The sequence below is a fragment of the Gasterosteus aculeatus genome, chromosome 17, assembly GCF_964276395.1.
Source record: "Gasterosteus aculeatus chromosome 17, fGasAcu3.hap1.1, whole genome shotgun sequence".
Taxonomy (NCBI): Eukaryota; Metazoa; Chordata; class Actinopteri; order Perciformes; family Gasterosteidae; genus Gasterosteus; species Gasterosteus aculeatus.
In genome coordinates, this window is record NC_135705.1 from 9,914,602 (window position 1) to 9,926,493 (window position 11,892).

Here is an 11,892-nt window from a genome sequence, read left to right on the forward strand (position 1 = left end):
AGACACACACTCCACTGTCCCCCTTCCCTAAGCCCAGTCTCCCCACGGTCCTAGTGTCCACCAAATTCAGGGCGAGTCTCACATTAACCTCTGTCTCTCTGGGTAAGTAGCATAACTTATATCAGTGAGAATTGGACTGCTCATATTTAAGCACCTACATATTCTCAGAGCCTGCCAACATCTCCTCTAACAGTACATGAACTGAAATCTTACTCGTGAAGATCCACATTCTGACCAAGCAGTTACACGGCCTGGAGGAATCTAAAATTCAATGTCAGAAGAAAACACATCAGTAATCATACATCTGAAGCAAATTCTACAACTGCAGGGTTGTTGCAAATTATGAGACCAAAGGTATGAAGACTCTCTCAGCAGCAGGTAAACCGCAGGCAATAAACCAATGAACTGAACGTGGAACAACAGCGCTCAGACAAACTTCTGGTTCTCAATAAAGAGACGGACAGTCCCCTCTGATAAAACGCAAGACACCACAATCTGCTGAGAAGCAAAAAAAATCAACTCCTTCAGTACAATAAAGCTTTGGAGTCCAATAGCAATATTTACAAAACATTAGTCTTCAAGTTCAACATCCAAAAGAAAAAAAACATTACAAGTTGAGGCTTGAAATAATGTTTTATTGCAAAACTGTGCGACAGGTACATTCTGAAGCTCATTACTGACACCAAATGGTGGCATTTATAACAAAGCTATAAGACCCTCGAGGCAAGATTGACCAAGCTTATCATGACAAACATGTTACATTACTTTGCATAGCAGGAGCACTTTCTGTGCACATTAGACGTGTAAGTGCTTAAATATGAGCCACAAATAGCACTTTGGACTGTAAACATATCTATGCATAGAGTATCATTTTACTCTACTATATATATATTTTTTTATCTCATAAGCATTACTACTTGTATAATATAATGCAGTATATAAAGGGTGAGCTACTCAGTCTAGAGCTGGGATGCTTAATATAACATAGTAGTGCAAGTGTAAACGTGTCATGCATGGGAAAACTAAGATACACAGTTAGCAGTTGTACAGAAGTGCAGTGTATCGAGGTTACAGTTGGCAAAATAGAAGGCACAGTCTTTTTAGATAGTAACAATAAAGTGAATGACTATATTTTTCTTTCAGAGGACCTGATTCTTTCCTTGAGTTGAGTTACATGTTGAGCTCCAGCAGGTAGCGAAGGCGACACTGGCTCTCTTTGTAGATGAGATATTCGCTGTTGCTGAACCTGCTGTTTGAGAACTGCGGCTGTTTTACGGGCTTACCCTGAGGAACAGCAACCTGCTTGCCCTCAAGGGTGATGATGGTGTCCTTGGATGGATCTGACAACACAGGATTAAGCAAACTTACCCCAAGAAAAGCCTTAAAATCAAGTCAGGTATGTTACTTTTTTTAGATGACATGATCTTGAAATTAAATCAGGCATGAAAACGGGTCAAGGGTGAAAAAGGTGAGAAGGAGACTACCCTTCTAGGGCAGGGGTTTTCAACTGGTTTTATCCCAGGGACCACCATTCTGAATAGAAAGTAATTTGCGGCCCACTGACGTGCCTGCACGCGCGTGCGTGTTTGTAACCACCACGCCCCCCCCCACAGATATTCTGCCGATAACACTTAATATGTGCAGTTATCAGGGTAGATCAGTGGTCCCCAACCACCGGGCCGCAGACCGGTACCGGTCCGTGGGCCGTTTGGTACCGGGCCGCACCACAGAAAGCTTATATATATATATTTTCTGAAAAAGGTTTTATTTTGAAAATTGACCGGATTTTCTCCTAATTGTGTGCACTCGTCCCTCTGACAGATTCCCCACGCGTCACCAAGCGTTTTTCTTCACGTTTACAATTGTCCTCTTACCGTGCACGGCAGTTTCGCCCACCAGTGAACACAGAGCGCGCGACTACTACACCACCCTCCCCGGCGGACCTTCTCGACCGGTCCGCGAAATATTGTCTGACATGAAAACGGTCCGTGAGGAAAAAAAGGTTGGGGACCACTGGGGTAGATCACTAACCCCCGCGCACATATTCCGCCTGTAGCACTAGTTAGTGTAATTTCTTCGATATTTTTCACGATATTCAAGAATAGTCACTGAAGAGATTCAGTGACTGGATCTCGCACTCCCTTCTGACACGCCCACCTGTTCGCAGTTCACTGAATCTCGCGCTCCCTTCCCTTATGGTTGTAGCTGGTTGTCATCTACGGTCCACTCCCGGTACAGAGAGGTGCCGTTTGTGTTTTGACAATGTTTTATCTCATAATTTCAACTTTCTATCCCCTTTCTTCAGTGCCGAAATGGGCTTCTATAGTTGTGTGAATGCATCACTCGGGCCAATCCAAAGACGGGGTTTGTAACCAATCAGGTGTAGAGACCATGGTGACTGGCTCTGCCCCCTTACTGTCAAAAAAAAACAGCGAGCGCATAGAAAACTCCTTCGAGCGCGAGCAGAGATTCTCCTCGAGAGCAACGAAGTTCACGCTCCACGAGCGAGCAAATATCTTGCACAAGACAAAGTTTTGCTCACACGAGACCAGACTTTTGCTCGCGGATGTTTGATTTATTCGCGTGCATCAACCTGAATTGCGCTCTCGAATTTTGACAGTGATTTGCCGCCATACCCCCCCCCCAAAAAATCACAGAATCTACACGATTCACATAGGTCACCTATTTTGGTTTCAAAACGGCGAATTTCGCCGAAAGGTGAGGGATTTTCATGCCTGTTCTTTTTGCAAGTTGAGTTACTTTCATGCAAATAACAAATTCAAATTGAATTTTGCACAAACAGACCCCTCTCCGGTTACCTACAGACCTGTGGTGCTCTCAATATATTGACAGAGAACTTATAAAAACAATGTGTGTAGTAAAGTTGAGGAAGTATTGTACCTGGTTCCACGGATCCTCGTGCCACCACACTGTCGTAGCCTGCCGGAGCCTCTTTGAGGGCGCCATCGTCGTTAGTGATGGTGAATTCTTTGCCGAGGGCGACCTCGCTCAAAAACATCACTCCAGTGTTTTTAGATGGCCGCACTTAAATTACATGCAAAAAAATGGTAAATGTTAAAAGTAATCATCTTTTGTTTGTAATTGAACTCAATGCCATTATTCATTCCCCCTCTCTTCATCCTCACCGTAACATGCAGACTTGCGGTTTTCAGATGCAAAATAGATACCGCTGCCAACGCGGCCCCCTGAATGTGGCATTATCCTCAGACCGCTCTTCAGGATAGCTGCCACCACCGCTATGTTCGTGCCGTGCCACAGCAGACGGCGGTTCTCCAGACCGTCATTCTCGCTGAAGCGTTCTCCCTGCAATGGGCAAAGTGTGTGTAAGAGCACACGACTTCAGTCTCCTGGATCACACAAAATCTCCTCTTCATACCTCAGTCTCTCGATCGACTTCCCAGACATTGACGATTTTGGGTTTCCGATAGTTATCTGATGTTTCTTTCATGTACTTTTCTATGATCTTCGAATGAGAAGAATAATATTGGTGAACAGGAGGAGAACCAGAATGGAAGATGATCGCTGTGCTTTGTATTTACTGAACCGTATTATCCCTTTTGACACAGTACCTTGAATCTATCAGAGTCCTTGTCCATTAGTGTGAGGCTGCAGTTGAGGGAACGGTAGTCCTGGTCTAGAGGATGAGGAACCTTCTCTGTCATCTCTTCCTGAGACTTTTCAGTCTCTGATTTGAGAGTCTGGGCGAGCTCAATGTCAGCCAGCACCTTTACAGAGCATGTGAAAGCAGAGTCACCCTACGACTGAGAAAACATCCACGACGATCTGCTCGTCCCAACATATAATCCAAACAAATCTCACCATAAGCATCTCTTTCTTCTTCTCCACTATCTCCTTGTCGTCGATTGTTGGCGGTCTGCTCCGGCCAAAGTTGTGTGGGATTGTGGTGAAGAACTTCGAGGATAGTTCTTCCAGGTTTTTTTTTTTATTGCCACCTTTTTTGTTCATTGCTGCCTCAATCTCTTCCAACACGTCAAAGCCCTTTGCAATCTGAATCTTACTGAGTTTACCCAGAGGCATCTTCTTTATATCTGTGCAACACACAACACAAAAAAAATCGATTATACAATCATGTTTTTGCCAAGAAAATATCTCAACCTGTATTTTGCCTATTTCAAGGACAATATTACTACTACAATTGCCTTTAAACAAATTGTTTTTTCTAAAGCAATGATCCTATTGGCAAAGCTGAAGGCAGTTTTGTTCAAAATGATGAGATAAGGGGATGCATTGTGTAAATGCAGAGTTCACCCTCGGTTTGTGGCAATGATTAATCATTTACACGTTACATTCTGTACTCTTTGATCTCAGAGTTTCCAACATTTCCAAGCAGCACTGAAATCAAACTTTAACTGCAAAAAGACATTTGGGAATTAGAATTAGTGTCCCACTTACGGTTGCAGAGACACTTCTTTCTTTGAAAAATATGTCAACCGATTCATCGACTATGAAAATAGTTGCCGGTTGATTTATTGGTAGACAACGAATCGATTATCTTTGCATATCTACTCCCTCCCTCCACAGGCACTAATCCCTCCTTCCACAGGCACTCTCACCCAACAGGTTGGTTTGGGTACAGGTTGTTTGTGCAGTGACCTTTTGCAGACTGCACTCACCGGTTTGTGTTTAAGGGTTGTTACACTGAGATACACCCACCTAGGTTCATACATTCCATCGCCTCCTTGAACATGTCATTGCTGAAAATAAGTTTGATGAGGCTCTTGGTTGCGCCATCAAGGGTGCAATCTTGGACATTTTTCGCGACTTGTACATTCTTTCCATCGACAGTGTCCACCTAGAATTTTAATAGATTTAAAATTTTACTATTATTAGGGTTTTAAACTTTTCATTTTGAATGCTCATTGTTCCAGTGAGATGCGCATTTACGTTACCTTGACCTCGGCATCCTGCTCTCCATCCACCTCGATGAGGGTGTACTTCCCAGGGTGAGACACAAAATTTGATCGATCACTCCAGTTGTTCTTGGTCTTGTCCTTGAACTTTTTCTCAAAGTCCTTGACAGCCTTCTCGGACTCATTAAACGTGTTAAGTTTAGATTGTCCCACTTCCCCCTGAATTTAGATCAAAGACAAGGCAATCCGAACTGAAGCTTACACCTCGGACTCATATAGATGTTTTCATCCAAGTGTACAAATATATAATAGTTGCTAATATTTGAATATAATAAATAGGTGTAAGCAGTGAAAAACATATAATATAGGTGTTTTAAATGGAAATCTGTTCCAGGACAAACTTACCACTCTACCCCATCTGGTCCAAGTATAGTAAGAGGATTTGTCTTTAATAACTTGAATAACATAAAACTTATTATTGTTGTTTCCAATGTTGGTTTGATTGAGCATGCAGTCATAGTCCTCGTGTACCTGGTGAAAACAATGCAACAATAAAAACGGTGTTTTTCACCTTACCATGTGTATTCATGTGACTGAGTATATACTAATGTTATGCACCATCCTTCCTACCTCATTGGAGCTCGGCAGTGAGCAGTGCTCATCTACATTCCTCTTGCCTTTTACCTGGGGCCCTGCAGCCAGAAGGGCCTCTTTCGCAGAGGTGAATGCATCCTTGGGCTCCGGTGTTTCGGGCTCCTGTTTCACCTTTTTGCCACCTCTCTTGCCACCAGAGGCAGCTCGCCTTTTTGGTGCCATGATCCCAACAGAAAACCCTGTGGAGACATTGTCCATTTTGGTCAGGTGGGCGTGATGCCTGGACAACTGCGGTCAACTCAGCAGAGGCTTGAATTTTAGTGCACGTATATGCTGACATTTACGGTATTGAACAAGTAACCCGAAAAAATTTAAATAGCAAATTCCAATGATAATGATAGAACTATGTGTGTACAGGACTACTGGTGTACAATAAAAGAAATATTTGTACAGTAAAAAATTGGATGTTCAAAAAGACAATATCTCCATATTTGAAATGCCATAAAAAGAAAGTTATCAATAGTTCCAAGGCAAGAACAATGTACCTGTGTTAAGGACCTCTCTAACTACTACCATACTGAATTTGAAACATTTTTACTGTACAGATTTGGAGATTTCTGTAAAGTAAAAACCCTATAATTGCATGTTCAAAAATACCATATCTCCATATTTGAAACACAATAAAACAGATTTATCAATAGTTCCAGGCCAAGACCAATGTACCTGTGTTAAAGACCTCTTTGACTACTACCATACTGAATTTGAAACATTTTTACGGTACAGATTTGGAAAATTCTCCAAAGTAAACACCCTATAATTGCAGGTTGAAAAACACCATTTCTCAAAGTTTGAACTGCAATAAAAACAGACTTATTAATAGTTCCAAGGGAAGACCAATGTACCTGTGTTAAGGACGTCACTGACTACTACCATGCTGAATTCGAAACATTTTTACTGCACAGATTGAGATTTCTGCAAAGTTCAAAAACACCATTTCTCAAAGTTTGAACTGCATTAAAAACAGATTTATAAATAGTTTCAGGCAAAGACCAATGTAGCTGTGTTAAGGACCTCTCTGACTACTAGCGCTGGTTCTACAGGCAATGACTCCAAATTGGGGGTGTAACGATTCATCCACTGAATCGATTAATATTCCTGCGATCCAACTGAATCGATCTGTGCTCCGCAAATCGGCATTCCAGATGACATATATCGATTACAAATCGATTGAAATGGTACATAATCGATTTGTATCGATACTTGGAAAATGCGCATTGGATTTAACCACAAAAACTGTATGGATGTGTGTTTGTTTGTTTGTTTTTTAGCACTTTAGACACGTTAAACGTTACTCGATTCAGTCTGCCTTTCTGTGACGTCATCAGTGCGTACGAACCAGCAGCAGCAGGTAACTCCAGCTCTGCAGACACCTCAGGCCTCGCCAGCACGAAACTCAACATCACAGTAACAATTGCCAAGTCTATCTGTAAAGACATGCGACCCTACAATATAATTGAATATCCAGGGTTCTGTGAATTGATCCAAACATTTTGTAATTATTTTTCGTAATGTTTACATTGAAAATGGTTGCACAATAGAAGGTTAATACGTTTGCTATTAATTGTTGTTTGCTTGTTTATAATATCCATAATTAATTCAAACCTGATTTCCTTACAAGAAACAATAGGGATCTCGGAAACTTTGCCTGCACTGTACAGTAAAGATACTGAATCGATTTTATGTCACTGAATCAAATCGTTCTAAATGAACCCAGATCGTCCATGAATCGAATCGGCAACCATGAATCGCTACACGTTAAAGTTAAAATGAATCCTTACACCCCTACTCCAAATAGACTACAAAAGTCTTAAAAATGCAGTTAAATTGGAATTGTTGTCTTGGTTTGTAATAGTTTTGGTACTTTACGGTTATTTGTGAACATGTTTGATGTTCAGGATTTCATATATTCAAAGTTCTAAAACCTTTTTAAGTTATCCAAAAAATGTTAGGATTCCATCCATCCATCTAAAACCGCTCAGACCCCAAACTTCCCTTTTCCAGGTCACATCTACCAGCTCTGACTGGGAGATCCCAAGGCGTTCCCAGGCCACTGCGGACATATAATCTCTCCACCTAGTGCTGGGTCTTCCCGGGGCCTCTTCAAAGCTGGCCGTGCCTGGAACACCTCCCTAGGGAGGCACCGAGGGGGCATCCTCAACAGATGCCCAAACAACCTCAACTGGCTCCTTTTGACACAAAGGAGCAGCGGCTCTACTCTGAGCTCCTCACGAATAGCTGAGCTTCTCACCCTATCTGTAAGGGAGACGCCAGACACTGCGAAACGCTTCAGTGAGAGTTGGAGGTCACAGAAGATGCCATCAGGACCATCTGCAAAAAGCAGCGATGAGATCCGCAACCCCCTGTACTGTAGACCCTCCTCCCCCACTGTCCCAGACACGCACGCGCAATGTTGAAGAGGCGTGTTATCAAAGACAGCCCCCAACACCCATTGCTTTTAGCATCTCTGGACGGATCTCATCAATCCTCTGGGCTTTGCCACTGCAGAGTTGTTTGACTACCTCAGTGACCTCCACCAGGCAAATTGACGATGATCCCTCTTCTGCCTCCAGCTCCGCCTCTATCAAAGAGGGGTCAGTAGTTGGATTCAGGAGTTCCTCAAAGTGTTCCTTCCATCGCCCAATGACCTCAGTCGTGGTTAACAGGGTCCCATCCTTACTGTACACAGCTTGGATGGTTCCCCGTTTCCCCCTACTGAGGTGCCGGATGGTCTTCGAGAAGCACTTTGGTGCAGACCGAAAGTCCTTCTCCATAGTTACTCCGAACTCCTCCCATACTCGCTGCTTTGCCTCCATCACGGCAGAGGCTGCTGCCCTCCGAGCCTGTCGGTACACTGACTCTGGAGTCCCACCAGATATCATAACCCGGAAGGCCTCCTTCAGTCGGACGGCTTCCCTGACCACCAGTGTCCACCACGGGGTTCGAAGGGCACCACCCCTTGATGCACCGAAGACCTTCAGGCCACAACTCACTGGCGCAGCTTCAGCAATGGAAGTTTTGAGCATACACCACTCTGGTTCAATGTCCCCTACCTCCACAGGAATGTGAGAGAAGCTCTGCTGTTGAAAATCTTTTTGACCGGGGCCTCCTCCAGACGTTCCCAGTTCACCCTCACTACACGCTTGGGTTTACTGGGTCTGTCCCGAGTCTTCCCCCATCCTCTGACCCAGCTCACAACCAGATGGTGATCAGTTGACAGCTCTGCCCCTCTCTTTACCCAAGTGTCATGCGGCCTCAGATCAGACGATACGATTACAAAATCGATCATTGATGTTTGGCCTAGGGTGCTCTGGTACCACGTACACTTATTAGGGGTGGGGGAAAAAATTGATTTTTCGATTTCTCTGGATTCTCTCTAGAACGACTCGGTCTCGATTCAGATAGGTTAATAATCTGAATTTAAAAAATGAAATTTCTTCGCCTGTCCCAGAAGGTGTTTTCCACGCGCTCGCTGTTTTTCTTTTTGACCGCAAGGGGGTGGAGCCAGTCACCATGTTATCTACATCTGATTGGTTACAAATCCCGTCTTTGGATTGGCTGGAGTTGTGCGTTCACACAACTATAGAAGCCCATTTCTGCACTATAGAAAGGGAATAGAAAGTCGAAATTATGAGATAAAACGTTGTCAAAAAACAAACGCCCCCCTTCGGTAATCATAGTGGACCGTAGATGACAACCAGCTACAACCATCATTTCCGGGACATTAAGAGCAATGCGTCCAGCTCGCAGACCGGTCCGTCAGTCTGAATCTGTGAATATCTAATAACTTTACCGAACTATGGAGGAGCCTGCGCATATCTTACCTCATTATTTTGATTTTCCAAAAAGTCGATCCGTATTGAAAGTTGGCAAGATGTGGACTTTTTTTCCAGTATTTTACAAATACGGACCGGTCTGAGACTAAGAGCAGCTTTTTCTTAATTTAAAAGAAAAATGTATCTGTTTTTACTTTTTTTTTTTACATAGGGTACTTATTGTATATTGTGTTGAAATGCAAGCTGCATTGGTTCTTGCATTGTTGATAGAAAATCATATTTGTGACAAAGATTTTTTTTTCTCTTATAAAACATTAGAGAAGGTAATTCATCTGTTGATCTTCTTTAACTATCAGATAAAGTAGGAAGTGATTAGCAACCTCTGAGTAGCAATATTTAGAAAATCGAGATGCATCGATAATCGTTTTATCGGTTTAGAATCGATAATCGGTTTAGAATTGAATCGTTGACCTCTGAATCGGAATCGAATCGAATCGTGAGGTGCCAAGAGATTCCCACCCCTAACACTTATGAACATCCTTATGTTCGAACATGGTGTTTGTTATGGACAATCCGTGACTGGCACAGAAGTCCAATAACAAACAACCGCTCGGGTTCAGATCAGGGAGGCCATTCCTCCCAATCACGCCTCTCCAGTCATCTCCATCGTCGCCCACGTGCGCATTGAAGTCTCCCAGTAGGACTATGGGGTCCCCTACTGGAGCCAGGACTCCATTCAGGGTTTCCAAAAAGGCTGAATACTCTGAGCTGCTGTTTGGTGCATACACACACAACAGTCAGAGTTTTCCCCCCCATCACCCGAAGGCGTAGGGAGGTGACCCTTTTGTCCACTGAGGTAAAGTCCAATGTAGCAGCACTCAGCTGGGGACTTATGAGTATCCCCACACCCGCCTGGCGCCTCACACCATGGGCCACTCCGGAGTAGAATAGAGTCAATCCCCCATCCAGTAGTGTGGTTCCAGAGCCGAGGCTGTGCGTAGAGGTAAGCCCCACCATATCCAACTGATAACGCTCCACCTCCCGCACAAGCTCCGGTTCCTTACCCCCCAGAGTGGTTACATTCCCCGTTCCCAGAGCCAGCATCTGCCGCCCAGGTCTGTTCTGTCTAGACCCCCCATATTAGGATTCACGTTTCTTAATTGTGTCAAAGAACCTACTAAAGTGTCATTTTATTTTTTTACTAAGATCTAAGATGTCCATGAATGTATAAATGTTAGACGAATGTTTACTTTCGAGAATCTTTAACTTGTAAATACAAAATATTCAGTAAATTTATTGTCATGAAAGTGTTGTACGGATAAACGTACATCTTTGTCTGGAATTATTGATAAATCTGTTTTTATTGCATTTCAAATTTTAAGAAAGGGTGTTTTTGAACATGCAATTATAGGGCTTTTACTTTGAAGAAATCTCCAAATCTGTACAGTAAAATTGTTTCAGCAGCAAGTTCAGCATGGTAATAGTCAGATATGTCCTTAACACATGTATGTTAGTCTTTGACTGGAATTATTGAGAAAAGTATTTTTATTGCAGTTCAAACTTGAGAAATGGTCTTTTTGAACTTGAAATACAGGATAATTATCTAACTTTGTACAGTAAAAGTATTCCTTTTTTTGTATAATAGTAGTCAGAATGGTCCTGAACACACATACTTCAGTCATTGTCAAGAATATTTGATTAAAACAGCTTTTATTCCGGTTACTTTTCGGGTTACTTGTTCAATACCGTAAATAGCAGCATACACGTGCACTACAATTCAAGCGTCGGCTGAGTTGACCGCAGTCCTGGACAAGTGCAGACATGCCTTCACTTAGCAGCTAACTATATTCAGCTGTTCACCAAAACATTGATCGCGTGTAGTAACAACAACATGGTGATACCATGCAAGGTATCACCATGCTGTTACTACACACCGCCACAAGTATTAATTAAAAACGCACAATAATACAACGATGGTGAGATTCGGAACAAGGAAGCTTTAGAAACCTCCCTCTCCACAGTTTATCCTAAAGAGGACCTGAACATAAACTGTAACTCACCTTTTAATTTTTAATAGTATCAGCCAGTCGGGGAGGGAAGTTGGCGGTGGAGAGACACCGTCCTTCTCTCTGCAGGAGCTGTAACCGGAAAGAAGGTGAACGGCGCCTCGGATCCCCGGGAGGTTTACATCATCCAGTCGGTGCGGAGGAAGAGGTGGAGCTCGGGCCGGAGTTTCGCTTCTCGCAGCAGCAGCTGGTGAAGTCCGACGGCTACCGCCACCTAGCTCCTTCACTCAGGTAGTGATCTCTTTCCTTAACGATTTTTCCTTAACTTTGATTAAAACAGATTGGACAACCTTGTCCTCTATTCGTCATATTAAAACGATGCATTTTTCCACACGTCGTTTTTTTTATCCTATGTGTATGACATCACTTCGGTATTAAATCATGAATCATGAAAGTATTCTTCCTTTACTCCTCTTTGCAATCGCTGTTAATTCCAATGTAATCCTAAAATCCATCTATCATCTAATTTATCGTGCAGCTTTTGTTTTTATTAGATGCACAAAAACA

At 43.0% G+C, this 11,892-nt stretch overlaps 1 protein-coding gene across 4 annotated transcripts; it reads right to left on the reverse strand.

Moving 5' to 3' along the window:
• Window positions 1–614: 614 nt before the first annotated feature.
• On the reverse strand, window positions 615–11,825 carry parp3 (poly (ADP-ribose) polymerase family, member 3). Of its 4 annotated transcripts, none has more exons than XM_040203390.2 (11): window positions 11,380–11,825; window positions 5,523–5,725; window positions 5,298–5,423; window positions 4,932–5,111; window positions 4,696–4,834; window positions 3,841–4,070; window positions 3,591–3,746; window positions 3,398–3,484; window positions 3,147–3,324; window positions 2,902–3,045; window positions 615–1,340 (listed from the first exon to the last, which is right to left on the reverse strand). In XM_040203390.2, the coding sequence occupies exons 2-11, from the start codon at window positions 5,706–5,708 to the stop codon at window positions 1,171–1,173; spliced, it is 1,596 nt and encodes a 531-aa protein (XP_040059324.1). In that variant the 5' UTR covers window positions 5,709–5,725; window positions 11,380–11,825; the 3' UTR covers window positions 615–1,170. The 4 variants fall into 4 exon arrangements, with proteins under 4 accessions (XP_040059324.1, XP_077948197.1, XP_040059326.1 ...); XM_078092071.1 differs by lacking the exon at window positions 11,380–11,825 and adding an exon at window positions 6,389–6,434; XM_040203392.2 differs by lacking the exon at window positions 3,398–3,484 and having other exon boundaries at window positions 11,380–11,540.
• Window positions 11,826–11,892: the final 67 nt, after the last annotated feature.